Raw genomic sequence first — 23,397 nt, forward strand, 5'->3', positions numbered from 1 at the left:
TCATACACTAACCGCTTCGAAAATAATGTTTTTTTACAAGAACTACAAAACATTTGACAACATGCTTTATACAGATTGAAAGCATGCAAGCTGAGGCGTACGTTGCGCTTCTAATAATTTAAAATACACATTAAACCCCTTATTATACAGTCGCCACAATTTTACCTTTCTTTTGGCATTCAGGGATGGAGGTCACTGTGATGGTTCGCATTTGTGTTCACGTGATATTTCATGTTTCATCCTACTTGACAAAGCTTCTTTAGAATGTTCTCAACGGGCGTAAATTTACCTTCAAATAATTTTAGTGGATTTCAAGAAAATTTGTTTCAATTGGGTAACGTTAGCTGGTAAACATTATGTGATGAGTATTGAAAAACTGACAGATGCGATAGGCTGTACATTTAATGTTTTTACAAATTATCAAAAAAAAAAAAAAAAAAAAAAAAAAAATTCACGGGATGCTTTATTCTATGCAAGTTCAGCATAAACACCACTGCAACACTGCTGAAAGGAATAGTTATAAGATTTTGTTCTACAAACATGATTTTCTTGCGCCGTTTATAAGGACGCCAGCACAACAGGTTTGGAAATTATCGGAATAAGCTTTGGTTCCACAACAAGATTTTCTTGCGCCGCTATTAAGAACGCCAGCACAACAGGTTTGAAAACTATCGGAATAAGCTTTGGTTCCACAACAGGATTTTCTTGCGCCGCTATTAAGAACGCCGGCACAACACGTTTGAAAATTATCGGAATAAGCTTTGGTTCCACAACACGATTTTCTTGCGCCGCTATTAAGAACGCCAGCACAACAGGTCTGAGAATTATCAGCATAAGTTTTGGTTCCACAACAGGATTTTTTTGCGCCGCTATTAAGAACGCCAGCACAACACGTTTGAAAACTATCGGAATAAGCTTTGGTTCCACAACAGGATTTTCTTGCCCCATTATTTAGCACACCAGCACAACACGTTTGGAAAATATCGTCATAAGCTTTGGTCCCGCAACATAATTTTTCTTGCCCCATTATTTAGCACACCAGCACAACACGTTTGGAAATTATCGCATAAGCTTTGGTCCCGCAACATAATTTTTTCTTGCCCATTATTTAGCACACCAGCACAACACGTTTGGAAATTATCGGCATAAGCTTTGGTCCCGCAACATAATTTTCTTGCCCCATTATTTAGCACACCAGCACAACACGTTTGGAAATTATCGGCATAAGCTTTGGTCCCGCAACAATAATTTTCTTGCCCCATTATTTAGCACACCAGCACAACACGTTTGGAAATTATCGGAATAAGCTTTGGTCCCGCAACATAATTTTTTGCCCCATTATTTAGCACACCAGCACAACACGTTTGGAAATTATCGGAATAAGCTTTGGTTCCACAACATAATTTTCTTGCCCCATTATTTAGCACACCAGCACAACACGTTTGGAAATTATCGGCATAAGCTTTGGTCCCGCAACATAATTTTCTTGCCCCATTATTTAGCACACCAGCACAGCACGTTTGGAAATTATCGCATAAGCTTTGGTCCCGCAACATAATTTTCTTGCCCCCATTATTTAGCACACCAGCACAACACGTTTGGAAATTATCGGAATAAGCTTTGGTCCCGCAACATAATTTTCTTGCCCCATTATTTAGCACACCAGCACAACACGTTTGTAAACTATCAGAATAAGCTTTGGTCCCGCAACATAATTTTCTTGCCCCATTATTTAGCACACCAGCACAACACGTTTGGAAATTATCGGAATAAGCTTTGGTCCCGCAACATAATTTTCTTGCCCCATTATTTAGCACACCAGCACAACACGTTTGGAAATTATCAGAATAAGCTTTGGTCCCGCAACATAATTTTCTTGCCCCATTATTTAGCACACCAGCACAACACGTTTGTAAACTATCAGAATAAGCTTTGGTCCCGCAACATAATTTTCTTGCCCCATTATTTAGCACACCAGCACAGCAGGTTTTGACATTGATATCGTACCATCTGTTGCCACACACTGCTACAGATGCAATAAAAGACTGATTAAAGCGATTTACTATCGTCAAGACACACACACACAAAAACAACAAAAATATTAATATTTCAAGCAATTTTTAAATACATAAATCATGTATAGATTGTTTTGTTTGTGTGAAATCGGTTGAAAGCGCCAATTTTGTATTTATGTGTTTTTTGCAAACTCAGAAATAAACAGGGCACTAATAAACCAGATATATCTTATTTCATTAAAGATCCTTTAATACAATATTTTATGGTTTTATATCATAAATATGATGCTCAAATTAAAATTTATCAATATTGTAAGTTTCAAAAGCATTACATATAAAGATATTGTCGGATTTAACATTTCATGTAAATAAAGGGAGGTAATTAGAAATTTATTTTCTATAAAGTCTAAGTCAAATTTGTCAGTAAGAAGTGAATGCATATATTACTATGATTACATTTTAAGCTGCATGCCTCCAGATGTGCAAAAATATTTCGATACAATCAAACCTGAGAGAAATGTACTAAGATTTTAGGAAAAGTATAAACATTCAAAATTCTAGTAATAATTGACATGTTATGTGCGATTAATGACCGATTTATCTGTATTTATTACTATATTTCTACTGCGTTACTAACGCAGTAGTCGTTGACTTCAAACCACTTGACCCTCACCGCTGTGGGTTCGAATCCCGAAAGGGACTTTAAATTCTTTCATGTGAGGAAGCTATCCAGCTAGCTTACGGAACGTCGGTGGTTCTACTCAGGTGCCCGTTCGTGCCTTAAATAATACACGGAAGGGCACCTGAGGTCTTCCTCCGCCAGTAAAGCTGGTACGTCGCGATATGACCTAGACGTAAAACCCAAAACAAACAAACAAAACAAACGCAGTAAGGGCTACTTTTTGCATATTTTGTCCCTTTTTAGTAATTAACGTGGGTTGTAAGTACCATTGATAATGTGTTTATTGCTTCCTTTTGGTTATTTCAGTAAATAATACCTTTAAACACATTTTCAAAATTTTCATGAAAAATAGCATAAATCTTGAAGCGTGTCGCTTTAATCATAATGTACACAAATATTTGCAGTACATATTTTACATATTCTTCGATGTTTGAATATTGTTTTGTAAGCATAATTATAAACATATATAAGAGTTCACATAAGTGTGGTATACAACCTCAATTACAACATACACGATTAGTCTGAGTAACCTGGAGACTGTATTTTAGATTCTGAAAAAGTCATAGCACTGGGAAAAAAAACAGGCATCGTAAAAATTCCATTTGATGAAAGACATTACTAACATTTTTTTAGTATATAAAAATAAAAAAAAACACTCCTGGTTCTAAGTCTCGCATTTGTTAAGACTGGTGATACGATAGCCTCAACAGTCTGAAGTGGCTTGTAAATATTTGACCGACTAAGTGTACATACTAGAAGTACCATTATAAATAAAACTCGTAGTAAGATTAGATTCGAGGCCCTTTATAACCTTAACTGTGAGCCAAATAGAATTGATTTTGTTTTTATTTGTTTGGGTCGTCAGACCAAACAAATAATGGTAACGAAATTTCAGACCCTGATGTGCTTATTTTCAAAAACAAATTGTGTTACAGGATCTTTAAGCCAAATAAACATTGAATAATTATTGAATATCAGTATTGTAATTAGTCTTATAGCCAATTTACTACAGTTATAACACTGGAAATAGCATTGATGGCACTATTCAAAGACAAATTGGTTTATAGTCTTACAACCTTCAGCTTTCTGACATTCTGAGACCCACACAAATTCAGCGCCTTCTGTGCTTTGATTCCTAGATGTAACGATAATTCATTATCAACTAACCAGTTCCTAACTTATTCTAAGTCTTTGGTTAGCAAACACTCAATTTATCATTTTGCAGTTACTAAAATAGCAGCATCATCAGACTGCAGTAAATTTTTGTTTTGAACAACACCACCCATGTTATTTATATCAATTTAAAAGAACAGAGGACAAAGTATGGAGCCTTTGGATACACCACATGTTACACCAGCATATAATGATGAATGCCAGAGATATCAGTACATTGTTATAAACCTCATAAACATGAATGGAACCATCTGGCAACATCTTGACTCAAACTCAACATTTTTAATTTCTCTAAATGTAAAGTGTGGTATACAGTAACGTACAGTAGCTTTCTGCAAATCTAATGGAACCATGCAAACCATACAATAACCTTTATCTAATAATCAGACAGACGGATTAAACATGTATCTGAAAAGACCCAGATTGAAACTCATACAAATTATAGTATATTTTGTTTGCTAAAATTATTTTTAGCCGATCATAAACACTGAAACAGGTCTGTAATTCCCCAGGTCTGTTTTTTATCACTTATTAATTTAGTTTGCTACAAAGAAATGGCGATAAAGTCCGAGTATTCCAATAGCTTAGGACCTATCTATTTATAGGGAGTACTCAGGGGAGGTTATTCACTAATGTCCCTCATTGAATCGCTTATACTTGACAGTGAGCAGTACCTGACATTCTTTTGAAGAAAAAATACTTACCTGCGCTGGCTGATGTAGCGTTGATTATCAGTAGATATGCTACAATAACAAGTGTCTTCCACATGATGTAAATATTTTCCTGACTGTTATTTCTAGTCTGAAATATGAATTATATTTGTTAGTTTATTGTTAAGCTCTAATCTTCCGACTGCCTTAATATGACTACCTTAATACGTTCTGAACTCACACCTTGCGGTTTGACATAAGAAATCTAGATTTCTGTTTTTCAGGAATCCTGCAGCTGAAACATTAAAGATTTGCAGAGCTCGGTAATAAATTCTATATCCTACAAAAGCTGGAAACTACCAATGTTCTTACTGCGATAGCAAGAAAACCGTTAGATGCCCACACTGTAACGCTTATATAGAGCTTTTTCAGCTTTACTAGTGGACGACCTCAGTTGCATCTTCGTGAATAAATGCTAGACCAAGTAGACATATGTGTAGAACCACCGACCTTCCGTATGCCAACTGGATAGCTTCCGCATTAAAAAAATATTTGGCAAGAATTATAAGTATACTTTTATTGTTAGAGGAAATCGGTTTGATAAAAGAGAATGAACTTCGTGTCTTTGAAGATATAAGTGAATGAAGAAATATATAGAAACTACAAAATGAAAATCTACCTGAATTTGTTGAAGAATAATTTATCCGCTTTATCTTCGTTAATACGCCTTGCAGAAGTTTCCTTATGCTTGATTGTGTGTCACCTGCTTTAAAATGTATGTCATTCAAAGGATTGTAATTGTAGTAATTTTTGTCATGCGCAGATGATATTGCAATAACACTTTATTGTGTATTTGTAAAAACAAGGGATGGTATAGTTAATTGTTTAGATGCAATGTTGTTATTGATAGCGACAGTGTGATTTGGTTCAAATGAACATTTTTGAAGAAAAAAAAATACATATCTCATTTTCAATGCGCAATTTCTATTTTACGTATAACAGTTGATATCATCTCCTCCACTATTACTTATGTTTTAACATAATTTGTTTTAGTGATAATGCCTTCGAGTTTTTTTTAAATAAGTTGTTTACTGCACTTAACGACAAATTACATGTATCAAGTAGCCTGCCTCAGGATCCATGTTAATTTTCATGAAAAGTTTGAAAATGTATAGACAAAATAAAATATTGTCATACAAACAAAGAAAGTAATATACACATAGGAAAGGCCACTGTTCAATCCAAGTTAATTACCAAATATATCAAAATATGAAAAGGAAAGATAAGGAAAATTTTCCCTTAGAAACTAAGGAGCGTTGTGAATACGGTCTCTGGAGGCATGCCACTTTTAATATATAACTCTTTTCACTGTATGTAAGTGGCGAACGAAAACAATTTAAAGTATAAGATTTGATATGTATTGACTAGTTTTTGAGAAAACTTTAACAGGGTATTTTGAGAATATATTAAAATTATGTTTCGAGAAATGTATACAATATAAAGTTTAACAAAAAGGAACAACGAGGCTATTTAAAAACAATTGTCTCGATGTAATTCTTCAGACAATTAAAGAACATACATACTCTTATGTGTAAATATCTATAAGTTTATGTCGTCATAAAGGTTTAAAACATCATACTTTCATAGAATAAATTTCAAAACTTACAATTTTGAAAAAAATAAACGGTTTAGATGACAGCTCTTTCAACAGTTTTATGGGACCTCAAATGAGGAATATTCTTAAAGTGTAACCTGAAACTTCTTAAAACAGTTTCAAACAAACGTCCCAAAATGGATTGGGATACCAACAGATCAGCTTAAGTCATTGATAAGTGTGAGATGCATATATGTGTAAGAATCAGACAAACCTCTCAAACTAAAATGCCATTTTTAAGGGATAATCTCCTATTTGGTCAACGGCAAAAGACATTCTCTGAATACTAAAGTAAATGATTCAAACTTAATATATTTAAAGCAATTCAAAAACTGATGCAAGAAGGATTTGATAAATATTCCAACATTTATTAATTTCTTATTCACAGTTAAGTCACAGCAAAAGCCACAATTTTTAACCAGTCTGATTTACCTCCAAACCGCGTCTAAGCCTTTGATTTTCCCATGAAAAATATAAACTTATGATACCAATTGTAGTCTATGTAACCACAGAGACCAATTTATCCGCAAAAAGCCTACTTATACTATTACACTAAAAAAATTCACATAGCACAAGTGGCAATTACATATTCAAACACTCTTCATATATACAGTATATATGTTGAAGATCTGTCATGAATGTCAACTTTTTCGAATATTTATTATGATAAGGCCGCCTGTTATCAAATACAGCAGATGTTGCGGATGTGTTTTGTAAAAAAAAACATGACCTGACGTTGTCCAGTAAACTACAGACCCATGGAACACATTATTGTGCTCTATCATATATAAGCAATCACCTCAAGGACATAATCTATATCCTGCTTAATTGTGTTTAATGAGGAATGAAGGTCATTTGTGATCCACCTTGTAATACTGTAAATAATCCTTGTTTAAACAATGCTTTTGACACAGAATATCTTTAGGAAATCTTGAAAATGCATACTAGCTTACACGTCAAAACCGTTAAACTACTATAAGAGTTTCTTAGACATTCAAGTAATTTGTTGCACTTATGAAAGAACACGAATTTATACCTGTCTCCAAATGCTTTAAGTCGAACGTCCAAATTAAGTTTCTTTAAATCCTAAACGATATGATTATCCTTGAACAATGGAAATTGAATTGGAATTTGGAGTTTATCTTCTTTAAATGAAAAGTCATCAACGTTTACGTACATATACAGCGGGATACTCCATATTTCAAGAACAAGCACCATGAAGAAAAACCAAATCCAGATTAACTACACAAATGTTCATGACTCATGAATGGAAATACAATACAAGTAAGTTATTGAAATATGCGCTTATAGCTTCTTCTGTCAGCAATACAATGTATGTTACCGGTACATTAATGAGCAATAATATTTCTGTGAAAAAGATGTATCCGTTCACAGGAACTTGAAATTCTATCAAATAACCAATATTAATTATAATATCCAAATATACCCCCTATATACTATAAAGTTTTTTTATAGTATATAGGGGGTATATTTGGATATTATAATTAATATTGGTTATTTGATAGAATTTCAAGTTCCTGTGATCCGTTGCACTAAACAGAAAACCAAGTCCGAATAAAGTCAGGCTGACCAAACCTACGGTTTTGGGAAATCTAAACGAAAAACAAAGTCCGGTTTTAGACTCAGGGAATACAATCAAGCTGACCAATCCCACGGAAATAGGCTTTTTTGTATATTATTAAACGGAACGCAAAGTCCAGTTCAACCATCAGGGAATACAGTCAAGCTGAAAAAAATTCACGATTACAGGCCTTTATTTTAGTTTTAAACGAGAAAACAACTCTAGCTTCAGAGAATGCATTCAACATGTTATAGGCCTGTTTTAAGTTCTAAAAGGAACAAAAGTCCAGTTCTATCATCAGGGGATACATGAAAGCTGACAAAACTCACAATGATAGGTCTTTTTCGTAGTTCTAAACGGAAAACCAAGATCTGTTCTTGCCTCAGGGAATACAGTCCATCTGACCATACCCACGGGATATACCTTTTTGCCATTCTTAGCGGAAAACAAAGTCCAGTTCTAGCTTCAGGGAATACAGTCAAGCTGACTTAATCCACGTTGATAGGTCATTATGGAAAACCAAGTCCAGTTCTAGCCTCACGGACTGCAGTCAAGCTGATAAAAAAAAAACACGGTGATAGGCCGTTTACGTAGTTCTAAACGGAAAACCAAGTCAGGTTCTAGTCTCAGGCTGACCAAACCCACGGTGATAGGCCTTTATGGGAAATATAAACGAAAATCAGACCTTTTTATAGTTTTAAACGGAACATGAAGTCAAATTCAACCAACAAGGAATACAGTCAATCTGGAAAAAACGACGGAGACAGGTCTTTTTCGTAGTTCTAAACGGAAAACCAAGTCAAGCTGACCATACCCAAGGTGATAGTCTTTTTTCTATTTCTAATCTGAAAACCGAATCCGGTTCTATTCTCAGGGAGTACGCGCACACTGACCCACACTAACATACGGCCTCTTTTGTAGTTCTAAACGGAAAACAAAGTCCTGTTCTAGCCACAGGGAATACTGTCAAGCTGACCATACACATGGTGAAAGTCCTTTTTTCTAGTTTATTAACGGAAAACCAAGTCCAGTTCTATCCTCATATAGTACACTCACACTGGCAAAATCTACTGACCTTTTTAGTAGATCTAAACGGAATACCATATCAAGTTCTAGCCTCAGGAAATACCACGGTAATAGGCCTCTTTTGTAGTTCTAAACGGAAAACAAAGTCCGGTTCTATATAGCCTCAGGAAATACAGTCAAGCTGACCAAACCCACGGTGATAGGCCTCTTTTGTAGTTCTAAACGGAAAACAATGTCCGTTTTTGCCTCAGGGAATCTGACCAAACACACGGTGATAAGCCTTTTTAGTAATTTAAAACGGAAAACCAAGTTCATTTCTAGCCTCATGGAATACACTCTAGCTGACCATACACACGGATATAGACCTTTTTTGTAGCTCTTAACGGAAAAGGAAAGTCCAGTTCTATCCTCAGGGAGTACACTCACACTGAGCTTAATCCACGGTGTTTGACCTTTTTGTAAATATAAACGGAATACCAAGTCAGGTTCCAGCCTCAAGGAGTACAGTCATGCTGACCAAACCCACGGTGATAGTCCTCTTTTTTAGTTCTTAACGGAAAACAAAGTCCGATGCAAGCCTCAGGGAATACAGTCAAGTTGACCAAACCCACGGTGATAAGCTTTTTTTGTAATTTTAAACGGAAAACCAAGTTCATTTCCAGCCTTACGGAATACAGTCAAGCTGACCATATCCACTGTGATAGTCCTTTTTTCTAGTTCTAAACTGAAAACCAAATCCGGTTTGTATCCTCAAAGAATACTGTCAATCTGACCAAACCCACGGTGATAAACCTTTTTGTAGTTCTTAACGGAAAACCAAGTCCAGTTCTATCCTCAATGAATATACTCGCACTGACCTTATCCACGGTGTTTGACCTTTTTTGTAGTACTGAACGGAATAACAAGTCAGGTTCTAGCCTTAGGGAATACAGTCAAGCTGACCAAACCCACGGTGATACTCCTTTTAGTAATTTTTAACGGAAACAAAGTTCTTTTCAAGGTTTAGGCAATAAAGACAAGCTGACAATACCCATGGTGATAGTCCTTTTTTCTAGTTCTAAACTGAAAACCAAGTGTAATTCTATCCTAAGGCAGAACACTTACACTGACCATATCCACGGTGATTGATATATCAAGTAGTTTTAAACTGCAAACTAAGTCAAGTTCTCGCCTCAGGAAAGACAGTCAAGCTGAGCTGATCAAACCCACGGTGATATTCTAAACAGAAAATCAAGTCAAGTTCTAGCATCGGCGAATACAGTCAAGCTTATCAAACCCAAGGTGATAGGCCTTTGTAGTAGCTCTTTAGATAAACAGGAAACCAAGTCCAGTTCTCGCCTCAGGGAATACAGACAACCTGATTAAACCCACGATGATAGGCCTTTTAAGTACTTATAAATGGAGAACCAAGTCAAGGTTAGCCTCAAGGAATACAATCAGGCTGATCAAACTTAAGGTGATAGGCCTTTTAAGTTGTTGTAAACGGAAACACAAGTCAAGTTCTAGCCTCAGGGAATATAATAAGCTGACCATACCCACGGTGAAAGGTCGTTTTAGTTGTTCTAAATGGAGAACGAAGTTAAGTTCTTGCCTCAGGGAATACGGTCAAGCTGATCAAAGCCAAGATGATAGGCTTTTTTAGTTGTTGTCAACGGAAAAGCAAGTCCAGTTTTTTGTCCCAGCGAATACAATCAAGCTGATCAAACCCACGGAAATAGGCCTTTTCAGTAGTTCTAAATGGAAAACCAAGTCAAGTTTTCGCCTAATGGAATACAGTTAAGCTTATCAAACCAACGGTGATAGGCCTTTCTAGTTTTTCTAAATTGAAAACCAAGCAAAGTTCTCACCTCAGCGAAAGCGTTCAAGCAGACAAAAACCACGGTAAGAGGCCTTTTTGTAGTTCTAAACGGAAAACAAAGTCAAGTTCTCACCTCAGGGAATGCAGTCAAGCAGACAAAAACCACGGTGATAGCCATTTTTTGTAGTTCAGTAGCTCAATCAAACCGAGCCTTCAACATTTTCAATTTAGTTGGGGTTTTTGCGTTCTTTCGGGATTCTTTATTCATTTCTCATTGAACACATTACTCACCATATTACTTTTGTTGAAAAAATTTATTTCTTTTGCGTGTAGCCACGACACTGAGGATGCTGTTTCAATTTAGACTATAAATCAGTTGTTCCACATTTGGGGAAACCAGCAAACATGAAAAAGGAAGACATTGGAGCCTTTCTATATCACGGGATGCACTGTGCGCACCAAAAGTCACATTCTTTAAAATACATGGTTTCTTATTATTGAGACTTTTCAAATGAAATTTATTGCCAGATTGCAGAACCAATTTTGAATCAAGCTTTATTTAATAATTTACACAAATTCAGCTTTAAAAAATTTGTTTAATATGTGTAGCAGCATCTTCTCATTGATGGATATACAATTACACATAAAGTTTTAGACATGAAAAAACAAAAATATTCTTTTTAAAATGTAGATACTCATACAGTTTATCATGTTATTATTATCGTTTGAGCCACGTCACGACAAAACCAACATAGTGCGTTTGCGACTAGCATGGATCCAGACCAGCCTGCGCGGATGAGCCGGCTGGTCTGGATCCATGCTGGTCGCAAACACACTATGTTGGTTTTGTCTTGAAGCGGTTCATTTTTTTCTTTTTTATTTTCTATCACAAGACATATTATATTTATTATCAACACAGACACATTATTTATTCAATATTTATGTTCCTCTAAGCACATGGCATGTATCAACACATAATTGCTTGTAGCAGTAACATAACAGAGTCTGAGCAAGAAGTTTACAACATAACACATTTAAAGACATTTTAGTTTCAAGGTACTAAAACTCAGTAGCCGACAATACAGTGTTTGCCAATGTTATGTTGATGTTTTTTTCTTATTTTTTCTTACTTTTCTTCTTTTTCTGTGTATTTTTCTGAAATTTCTTTACATTTATTTTTTTATATTTTCTATTTGTCTCGTTATCATTTTCTGATGCTTTCCTCTTCCTATCATTTGTTTTAAAGTCTTCCTTTCTTACATCACTTTTATCAGTAATATTTTCCTTATCCATGTTTTTGTCTTTGTCAGAATCTACAAGGGTTGGCCTTATTCCAAAGTTAATTTGATTTTCACTTGGAATGTACATACGTTTTGTTTGCATTCTTACACCTTTTAATGTTTCAACACTTGGACTTTTACCCTCTGCCCTATCATCAAACGCTATAAAATCTTGTCCGCAGAAAGATTTTCTTTCCTTTGTTTCAGGTTTGTATATGTAGAACTTGGCCGCGCCAACAGATAGGTGTTCCAAATTACTGCCAGATTTTTCATTTTCAGTATGTACAAACACAGTATCTAGTTTCATTTCAGTTCCTAAATCTTTATCATTAATTTTTCTGCTATTTGCTATATTTGTAGGTTGTATCAATGGTTTGTTCACAGCTTTGTCTTGCTTCCCCTGTAGTTTTGTCAGTGGTGGTGCATGTTTTCTAACTATTTCAATGAGCTCATGGAAATCATTGGGCACTTCAGTTTTCTGCAAGTAAAACATACATAATAATGTTGAAATTCATCTTTGCTTCATAAATACGACATTTTCGTTGCTAAACCTACAAAAGTACATTTAGTAAACAAACAAACAAGAGGGTCATGATAGCCCTTGACATCTCACCCGAGATTCATTGCAAGAAAAGTTCTCATTCTTCAATGCAAAAATCCGTAATAAGGTCACATAAGATGTCTATTTTGAACCATAATGTGTCAATTTTAAACCATTTGTAGCTAATCTAAGCTATATTAATTATGGTTCCATACAAGACTTATGTCTTCCTATATTAGTGTACATCAAGCTAAGAAGCACTACAGGGGATGGATAAGCAATCTTCACTTCAGGGGCATGATTTATATAACATACAATTGTATAGGATAACAAAATTATGCTATAAGCAAAATATCTAAGCTCTGGGCATTGTGTAATGGAGAATTATTTTTAAATACATTGTATATTTTACTGAACAAATCTACGAAAAATAAGGTGGGGCCAATTTTGATTCAGTTAGTGGCATGACTTATTTCACTTTTGTAAATAAGGTCCACTATGCAATACTATTATACTACATGCCAAATATCTAATCTCTGGGCAATGCAGTTTCACATTAAATGGGCAATGCAGTTTCACATTAAAGAGATCTGAAAGGACACCACTGAGGTCCAAAAACCTAAAAACATAAAATGTGAATTTCTTTCATAATTCAGCTGAGGCACTTGAAACAGCACAAGATAATTCAGAAATATAATCGGAAATGTACTGAAAATCATATCTTTTGTTAATTTTAGCAGGAGTTGAGTGAAAAGTACTTTTTTATATCTTACCATTATTCACAAACAGGAAAAATTGATAAAGAAATGCCAATTAATGAAGTGAAATTTTGCACACAAGTCAATAGCCTGTACCAACATCAAATGGAACATTTATCTCAAAAATATTATACATAAGCAGATAAATTGTTATTAAGGCACTTTTGATTTAGTAATGATTCTAATGAACATGTACTAGATACTACTTATGTCTGGGTACTTCATAAAGTGCATGAATTCCTTTTTACCTGCCTTTTTTCAGTGTTTTATGACACAAACAGGTTTTGTCATTACAACATTAATACAAGAGGAAATTTTTCTATTTACCAGAACACCAAGACTGGTAGCTGAAGTGAGGCCAGGCCAGGACTTTTGTATAGGTACCAGCAGATCTGACACACACATTGCTGGGCAACCATGCTCATTAAGCAGGTGGCAAAGAGCTTTCCTTAGCACAGCAGGTTGCATATCTTTCCATAGCAACACCATAGACAAATTGTCTTTCTCCAGATTTCTCATAACTGTCTGTACACCCATTACAAATGTACACCTGAAAATTACAATATTTTATGTTTTATCCTATAATGCACATGTGCAGTCTTTTCCCTTAATTTACTAGGAAGGTTTGTTTTGTTTAGTTTTATGGCGCACCAGCATTATTAAGGTAATATGGAGCCGAAACACGAAAGATGACTTTGGCTAACTTCAGGTGTTACTAATTTAAAGCAACACCAGGGATCAAAACCACCTCATCTGCTGGAGCTAAGAGATTGTATATACTTCAGTAATTCTAAACACATTAAGTTGCCTTTTAGGATTACTCAGGGATAAACAGTGGCTGCAATTCTGATGCCATCACCCCTAGAGGAAACCCTTCAGCAACAATGGGTAACTTAAGAGTAAACTAATTTGTATAAAACAAACATCTGTTCTTGTCTGTGGCAAGCTACAGTCTGCTATTTTTTATCATACATCTCATCCTATAAGGTTCATTTAATTAAGTGCAACCCTCAAGTCTTACATTATCAAAATACCCATATCAGTTACAAAAAATGTAAACATATATTAAAAAATAATAAAAACAAAAATAATGTATCTGTTAAATCATTTAATGATTTATTCAAGTATTATTTTGTTGAAGTTAAGTCTGGCCGTACTAACACAAAGAAATCCACTGAAAAATTCCAGTTGATTTAGTTATAAAAATTTACGGCAATTATATTGATGGTATAAAAATTAAGTGATAAAGCTCAGACAACATACTTGAAATCTTTCTTTTGTTTTTCTTCCTCTTTTGACAAACAATCCCCTGTATCCCCCACACCTTTCTTCTTCCATTTCGGAGGTTTCTGTATTGTCCTTAAGCATGACTTGTACTTTGTAAACACACTGCAAGTGAAAAAAAATAATCTTTTAACATCATCCATTATTCATCTTTTATTTTGACAAATTCGGAATAACAATGTCAAGTAATATCATCATGATCTTGGCCACAAAGAAAGGTTATAAAACTGTTGTATCAGATGGGGTATTTTTTTACTTGTAGTGGATAAAGTAATACTGACACTGTATGGTGACATTCAATCCATGAATTATCTTAGGCAGCTGTATAAGAACATCAATCTTTCATAAGATACCGGGACATAGTTTTTTTTACATGAAGTATTAAAAGACTTTGTGAGGAGCATGCAACACCCATACAGGACCTTTTGTTGTAGCCCTCCCAATATTTGAAACAAGTTTCAAATATAAAACACTAATTCCTAAGCATACAGGGGACACAATGCCTATGAGTCTATGACATCTAATGGCAAACAATGTTAATGACTCTTAAAGGTCTAAATTTGTGCACAGATGAGCTAACAAAATATAATATACTTTGGTTTCTCCCACAATGTCTGACAGGTTTGGGTAACATACAATAATGCATGCTTGATGTATTACACAGGCCAGTCAATAAATTCAAAGTATTAAATACAGAAACGGATTTATATATTTCTTCCACTTAAAAAATGACTGTTTTTACTAAAAAATTATAGGTTAATAATTCAGACTTGCATTTGACCCAAGTCATACAAGGTTGTAATTTTAAAAAAGTGTCTAAAATATAATAAAAAAAACCTCACTTTTCTAAAACATTTAACACTGTCTCCTCTTTGTCACTATCAACAACAGGCCTGAAATATAAAAAGATGTATAATAAATTGTATATCACATATAAAATAATGCATTAGATCTATGTATGCTGGCATAGGTTTTAGAGTAAATCAGGGTGACTACATACTATTTTTAAAGTATAAGAAAGGGGACAAATACCTTTTGACATTTGAGCTGAAAGTATAACCTTGACCTTGAAGGTATGAACATGGTCTTACATTATTTGTACAGATTTTTTTTTTACAAATACCATCATGTTCACCTTATATAGAAGTAACAGACCCTACCGGCTACAGACTAAAGACTTTAATGAAACTTAACTCTTGATCTACAGACTAAAAACTTATATGCCAAAGACCATCTTCATATAGCGATCAAGTGTAACAATTAATTTTGAAATCCCTGAATGCATGCAGAAATTATGGCCCCAACACAAACTTAAACAGCACTTTAGACTATCGGACAAATACACTACTTCTTGTTCTGACCTTGTCTTTAAAGCTGCATGCCTCCAGATGACCCAAAATATTTCAAGAAAGTTAAACTTGGAAAAACCATACTAAAACTTTGAGAAAGGTGAACAAATTAAAGATTCAAGTGATAATTTATATCTTATGTGCAATTAATGACTGTATTTTGTAGTATTTATCACCATATTTCTACTGCGTTACTAACGCAGTAGGGGCTATTTATGCATATTTTGACCTCTTTTTGGTAATTTACGTTGATTTTAAGTGCTGATTGTAATGTGTCAAGTACTTTCTTTGTTCATTTCACAATATTTTACCTTTAAATACATTTTCAAAATTTTCATGAAAATTAGGATGAATCTGGAGGCGTGCTGCTTTAATGTCTTTATATTGACACAAACATGTATATCTGAGGCCTGTCGTTGAGGGTATAAAAATTACCTAAATTGTCCACACTACAGTAACATGTCCAGACAAATGTGTACATGGCATGATTTAATTCAGATAAAATCTTGGGTGTTTTAATGTTTTATTTTTAACATGATATACAATATTTGAGCAGCAAATGCTGAAGTTTTGGATATTCTATTGTTTACTCTGCAACTGATTATATCTGGTATATGAAGTCAGGTACGTGTATTGCACTCTTGATGCCCAAAGTTTCAACGTCAACATTCTTGAAATAGACATTAGAATAATATTACCATTTATGGGAGTTAAAACTAGAACTGCCACTTTCATGGCGTGAATATCCCCCCTATCCACTTTGTCAGAAAACAGTGGTCATTTAGAGCTCAAGGACAACCTCCCAGACAAATCTGAGGGAAGTAAGCCAGTGCATTGCTAAGTTATGTATTCTACATGTTTTTAGTGGCAAAGATCAAAAAGACCTTTACCTTTGACCTACTGACCTCAAAACTGAAACTGTCACTGAATGACATCAATACCCGTCTCCCCCCCCCCACTCCCCATTCATGCAGCTTTGCCTGGAGGTGTTTTATGATGAATATATGAGAAAATAATTTTATGCTTCAAATGTGAAAATACACTGTGGAGAGGCATTCTTAAGCATTTGAGAAGAAAAGCTTACTGTAATAAAAGCCCCTATGACCTTGGCCTTTGACAGTCACCTAAACATCAATAGGGGTCATCTAATAGTCATAACCATCCTCAGTACTAAATATGAAGACTGTTGACCAAAGCATTCTTATGCAATTGAGCGGAAAAGATTTTTGTACTCAAGGCCCCTGTGACCTTGACCTTTGACCCATTGACTTAAAAATCTGTAGGGGTCACTCAATGGTCATGCATGATCAACCTCCATGCCGAATATAAAGACTGTGGATCAAAGGATTCTTAAGTTATTGGGCGCATAAGCTTTCTTTAGCCAGGGCCCTTCTCACCTTGACCTTTGGACCTCAAAATCAATAGAGGCCATCTACTAGTCATAATCAACCTCATACCAAATATGAAGTCTGTTGACCAAAGCATTCTTAGGTAATTGAGCGGACAAGCTTTTTGAAGTTAAGGCACCAGTGACCTTGACCTTTGACCAAGTGACCTCAAAATCAACATGGGTCACAAATGGACATGACTAACCTCCATGCCAAATATCAAAACTGTGGGTCAAAGGATTCTTAGGTAATTGGGAGGACAAGCTTTTATTAGTCAAGGCCCCTGTGACCTAGACCTTTGGCAATCTGCTGGATTAGACCCCTATGTATTTTTCAGGTCTAAAACTTGTATATAATACACTAAAGAAAACGGAATGAACCTTATATATACTCCTGGTTTAGACCCTGGGATCAAATCCAGGATGTAGCCAGACCTTTGGCCTTAAAATAATTAAGGGTCATCTACTAATCATGACTAACCTCCATGCCAAATATGAAGACTGTGGGTCAAAGGATTCTTAAGTAATTAGGCGGACAAGCTTTTCAGTCAAGGCCTGTGTCCTTGACCTTTGATCCCTGTGACCTTGACGGGACCTGGTGACCTCAAAATCAATAGGGGTCATCTAGTAATCATGACTAACTTGCATGCCAAATATTAAGACTGTGAGTCAAAGGTGTCTTAAGTTATTGGGAGGACAAGCTTTTATCAGTCAAGTTGTAGTTCTTTTTAACTTGCTTTAACCTTGTGTCTATCAATTTGCACTTAACATATTTGTTTTAACAGCTATCCCCAGACAATGCACATGCTTAGTGTAATCGATTACGATTTTGAAGCAATAATGTAGATGTATACAACATTTACCTTTACCTTACCTTTACCTTCTCCTTCTTCTGAGCATTTAAGCCAAGATGGCTTGTAAGCTCCTCCTATACAGTATTATCAAGTTAACTTCAGTAAATGTCACTTGTATTAAATCTTTGACTTTGCCAGCTCCGGTCGAGTAAAGTTTTAAATGTCAAAACACTTTCACTGAGAACAATGTTTTTCATCTAGGTTATTCCACTGGTCAATGCATCTAATAGGGAAATGAATTTTTCCTTAGTGTTTTATTCACACTTGGTTTAAAAGTTGGAATATATGTCCACGTGTACAGTTATCATTGAACACAAAAAATTTATCCGGGTCAACATTATCAAACCCATTAATTATTTTATAAATTTGAATGAGGTCAAATCGTTGTCTACGATATAAAAGTGTTGGCAAATTAAGCCTAACAAGTCTTTGTTCATAGGACAAACCTTTCAATGATGGAATAATTCTAGTTGCCCTTCTTTGAATATTTTCAATCAATTGAATGTTTTTCTTTGTAGATGGAAAATAAACAGAAGATCCATAGTCAACAATTGATCTTATCAGACTTTTGTAAACAGTCAAACATAGGTATTGTCATGCAGGAAAAACTTCTCTTTATTAAACCCGTTAATTTCTTTGTACGGTTTACAGTATTTAAGACATGTTGATCAAATTTAAGATTATCTTGGAATGTGATGCCGAGATCCTTCTCACTATCAACTTTAGGTAAAGAGATATTTTGACTATTAGAGTCTTTTCATTTCGTAGATATATGGAAGCTTGACGTTACCAATCTGCATTGATTTACATTTAGGAATGGAAAATTGAAGCAGCCAGTCCTCTGACCAGTCACATAAACGTAGTAAGTCTTGTTGAAGTAACAACTGATCGTTTTGAGAATAAATCTTCCTGTATAATTTGCTATCATCAGCAAATAATTTACATGTAGACTGAACAACTTCAGGCAAATCATTTATGTAAATGATAAATAAAACTGGACCAAGGACCGAACCTTGCGGAACTCCTGACGTGATATTAGACCAAGTAGAAAAACTATCTTCAACACAAACCCTTTGTCTCCTATTAGTGAGAAAAAATTTTGTATCCAATTCAGTTATGGGATTGTCAATACCATAGTTCTTTAACTTCAAAAGTAAACGATTTGTGAGGTATAGTATCAAAAAGCTTTTTTAATGTCCAAAAAAATTGAGTCTACTTGACAACTGTCATCAAAAGCTTTAGTCCAATCTTCTAAAACAGTCAGAAGTTGAAGAATACAATTCCTTTTGTTTCTGAAGCCAAATTGGTCATCCGAGAAAAGGTTATTTATATTCATGTGTTGCATTAGGGTGTCACGAACAGTTTTTTTCACACATTTTACATGTTTATTGAAGTTAGAGAGATAGGGCGATAATTTGAAGGATCACATTTATCACCCTTGCTTTTGTACAAAGCTTTAACATTAGCTTCTTTCCAAGCATCTGGTAAATCACCATTCTTAAAGGTTTTATTCATTATCCTACATAAAGGATCACATAAAACAGCTGCAGATTCTCGTAATAAATAAGGATGAAGACCGTCATTGCCCATGGATTTGGAGACATTAAGATGACGAAGTCTTTGAAAAACAGTGTCTTTATCAACTACAAGTTCAGAAATAGGACTACCATGATACTTCAAGTCAAAATTTGGTAAGTTACCTCCTGGCTCATTAATGAATACAGACATAAAGAAATCATTCAAAAGTTCAGCTTTACCTAGGTTATTTTTCACAAAATCATTACCTAGGTAAAGCTGAACTTTTGAATGATTTCTTTATGTCTGTATTCATTAATGAGCCAGGAGGTAACTTACCAAATTTTGACTTGAAGTATCATGGTAGTCCTATTTCTGAACTTGTAGTTGATAAAGACACTGTTTTTCAAAGACTTCGTCATCTTAATGTCTCCAAATCCATGGGCAATGACGGTCTTCATCCTTATTTATTACGAGAATCTGCAGCTGTTTTATGTGATCCTTTATGTAGGATAATGAATAAAACCTTTAAGAATGGTGATTTACCAGATGCTTGGAAAGAAGCTAATGTTAAAGCTTTGTACAAAAGCAAGGGTGATAAATGTGATCCTTCAAATTATCGCCCTATGTATAAACAGAAAGAAAAATAATTGGTTACTGTCACTTTTGTGAGTATTATTTCCACTTTTTCATGTTTATATAACACATAATTTTTCAAGTCCTTAAAAATATGATCTATCACTATTAATAGACTGTACAAACCATTGTAATTCTGTTGGATCAGCAACTTTTGGTCGGTAGCTCATTTTTAATTTTTTTGCTAAAAATCAAAACGAAAGCGGAAGCGGAAAATACAAACAACAACAACAATAACAATAAGGGATTCTCATATCGAGTAATTCCCGGTCTCTCCCGGTCTATTTTGACCGGAATTTTCTAGAGACCGGCGAATAGGCCATATATTGTCCGGTTTCTCCCGGTTTTGAAGTAGATATTTTATTTGAAATCGTAACAAATCAGTTTTTGTTCTTTCAAAATTGAATGTTTGTCACTTAGTTTGGTTACAATAATTAATTGAGACAGATCATCTCTCAAATTTATGTATTTATTTTAATTATTATTTTACAAAAACTTTCAACTCTAAAACGCTTTTCATATTATTTATGTCTGATAAAAACAATAAATACATACAATTATTGTATATAAAGGTACATTTTTATGGTATTATTTATGAGACAATCAACGTTGAAACATTTTATTTAACTTGTTATTCACTTCTAGAAAAGAGATATTCTAAGCTACAAATTACATTTTCTGAACTTTTAATTGATCGGTTTTTTTTTTAAGTAAAATAAATGGTTTTAGAATAATGAATATTATATATTGGAAGATTAATCATAATTTACTGACTTTTTCCAGTTAATTTTAGGATCATTATCGTCGGTCAATATGACAATTGAATTTTTAAAATTGATACATGTATAATAAAAAATAGTAATAAACGTAATAACCCAGTATTAAAAAAGCATAAAAAATACAAAATGTGAAAAAAAAATCATAAAAGATGAAGAAAAAGACATATTAAAACAGATATTACAATTACTGTATAATAAAACAATTTTGCTCAACATGGTAATTTAATCAGTCTCATAATTTTACTATGTGTGAACAGATACCTCAAAATATTTAATAATGGGGACTTCGCTAATAATAAGGACAATAAACAAGTGTGGTGCTGATCATGCGTTACACAAAAAGATTATAAATCATTGCCCATTGCCATTGATAATCACGAGATTACATTGATGAACATAAAAAAACTAACAATTATAACTATGAATTAACATGTTATAATTTTAAAAAAAGATGACTGTTGAATATTTTTTGCAAAATCGGCATGAAATATCACCAATCATTTATAACTTAAGTACAATTTCATTGACAATTACACAAAAACCAGGGGCGGATACAGAACATGGTTTCCTGGGGGGGGGGGGGGGGGGCTGACATATGGGTGGAAGATTTTGACAAAAATAATGCTACAGACAAAAATGGGCTTTTTTTGAATATTGAGCAAGCATCACCTCAAAATGTAATTGTTGGTTTTATAGCTCATCCTATGAGTGGCGATGTACTCTGCTTATATATGTGTACACTAATGATTTTGTAAATATAAGATGATATGGAATTAAGAAAATATGTGTAATTGGGGTGGGCCTGGGAGGGGTGTCCCCTCCCATAGACTGAGAAATTTTGAAATGTGAGGTTGAAAAAGGTGTTATTTCCTTGACTTTCTAGTGCTGTATATGGTACCTTTTGTATTCTATATTATATAGGTTAGTGTTTGCAGCCGGTCTTTCAAAAAGAATTCCCCTAGTGTTTAGTAGTGAGCATTTACAAAATAACAGCACACTTACCAATGTATGCACAATGTTGATAAAAATAAATTCAAACACTTGATCAATTTACTCATCTGAATAATAGACGGTTTTCCAAAGTAAAGTGATATTAAAATATTGCCTTCCTAATGTACAAAAAAAAATAATTTCGGCACTGACCGGGCCATTAAATGTGATACTTTTCGCCGGTCTCTCGTAAATTCCGGTCAAAATAGACCGGGAGAGACCGGAGACCAGAAGCGACCGGATCGGAGAATAGTACATCAACAACCCCACGAAGCGAAAATTAAAGTTTTAATTTCACTATTTCCTTTAAAAATAATAAATTGAATGAAAAATTCGCTGCAGCTAGACAAATAAATTAGTGTAATTTTGATATTTCTTATAATTGAAGGTAATGACAAACTCCTCATTTTTTGTATTTATCATTCAATACAAATTATCCGGTCAACTCGTCCCGTGGTCAACTCGTCCATGGTCAACTCGTCCTCGTCCTCTAATTTTGGTAAACTTGTTCTCAAAGAGTCAACTCGTCCTCAAAGAGTCAAGTTGTCCCTAATATGGTCAACTCGTCCCCAACTTTTAATTAACTCGACACTATTATGCTATAAATCAATGTCTTTAAATAGTTATTTTATGTAAAATCTTAGTGAATTTGATAGAAATCGAATTATTAGTAAAATAACATCTTTTTCGTGCATTTTAATGTTCATTATCTAAGCGCATGTGCATAGTTTTGAAGTGAAACTACAAAGACAGGTAAGTTTGCAAACATTCAACCAAGTACAACTTGAATCAATGTTATCTTGAAACATGTATGTATGTATTATTGTTAGTTTATATGTTTTCAGATGGAAAAAGCAGTCAAATTATATAAAGAGCTGATAAAATATTCAGAAACAAATAGTGCTGTGATTGGCAGAGGTAACAGAGCAGGGCCAGTTATTGTTAACACTGTTCAGTCTCAAAGGGACCTTGATCGGGCAGAGAAAATCAAGTTTTCCAAAACATATTGTGTTGACATACAAGTAGACAAGAAATGTAGGGTGTTGTACAGATCCAGCCCACAAGAATTGAATAATGAGTATGTAATACTTATTTTTTGTATGTTTTTAAAAATATTGATTGAAAATACATGTAAATATTAAAAATCATGAAAGTTTATTATATTATACTACAGAAAATTTCTTATATAACATAACCTATGCGCTATAGTATTATCAAATCATAGCAAAATGTACAAATACATTTTCAAAGTGGGATTAAAAAAGAAATTTGAAACATTTTGCTCATAGTTTGTTCAGTATCTATGTTGACTATGTCTTTCATTTTTCTATTTACAAGTATTCATTTTGAATGATGAATTTTGATAGTCTTTAGAAAAGCCTTATGCCAGTAAAGTTAATATGCTGTTAAAGCCTTACACCAATAAAGTCATATTCCAGTCAAG

General features: G+C 34.2%; 2 protein-coding genes and 1 long non-coding RNA gene across 6 annotated transcripts in view; 1 reads left to right on the forward strand and 2 right to left on the reverse strand.

The window, feature by feature from the left end:
- Window positions 1-1,650: 1,650 nt before the first annotated feature.
- On the reverse strand, window positions 1,651-5,337 carry LOC132748088 (uncharacterized). The gene is made up of 3 exons (XR_009628206.1): window positions 5,200-5,337; window positions 4,575-4,671; window positions 1,651-2,026 (listed from the first exon to the last, which is right to left on the reverse strand). It is a non-coding gene; the product is annotated as an uncharacterized LOC132748088 (long non-coding RNA).
- Window positions 5,338-11,384: 6,047 nt separating this feature from the next.
- On the reverse strand, window positions 11,385-20,400 carry LOC132748092 (serine-repeat antigen protein 6-like). 2 transcript variants are annotated; one of them, XM_060737637.1, is made up of 5 exons: window positions 20,311-20,400; window positions 15,286-15,336; window positions 14,423-14,548; window positions 13,487-13,709; window positions 11,386-12,338 (listed from the first exon to the last, which is right to left on the reverse strand). In XM_060737637.1, exons 1-5 carry the CDS (start codon window positions 20,352-20,354, stop codon window positions 11,697-11,699), a joined length of 1,086 nt encoding a protein of 361 aa, XP_060593620.1. In that variant the 5' UTR covers window positions 20,355-20,400; the 3' UTR covers window positions 11,386-11,696. The 2 variants fall into 2 exon arrangements, with proteins under 2 accessions (XP_060593621.1, XP_060593620.1); XM_060737638.1 differs by lacking the exon at window positions 15,286-15,336 and having other exon boundaries at window positions 11,385-12,338; window positions 20,311-20,397.
- Window positions 20,401-22,160: 1,760 nt separating this feature from the next.
- LOC132748094 (acylamino-acid-releasing enzyme-like) overlaps window positions 22,161-23,397 on the forward strand; it is a 42,925-nt gene continuing 41,688 nt past the window's right edge. For 2 of the 3 annotated variants that reach the window (XM_060737641.1, XM_060737640.1), the window contains exons 1-2: window positions 22,161-22,341; window positions 22,799-23,031. In XM_060737641.1, the coding sequence (XP_060593624.1) occupies window positions 22,799-23,031 (233 nt within the window). In that variant the 5' untranslated portion in view covers window positions 22,161-22,341. The remainder of the gene's footprint in view (window positions 22,342-22,798; window positions 23,032-23,397) is intronic. The other variant, XM_060737639.1, reaches the window with a different exon arrangement.

Source organism: Ruditapes philippinarum, unplaced genomic scaffold (genome assembly GCF_026571515.1).
Source record: "Ruditapes philippinarum isolate M1 unplaced genomic scaffold, ASM2657151v2 ctg711_1_1_1_1, whole genome shotgun sequence".
In the NCBI taxonomy this organism is placed as follows: Eukaryota; Metazoa; Mollusca; class Bivalvia; order Venerida; family Veneridae; genus Ruditapes; species Ruditapes philippinarum.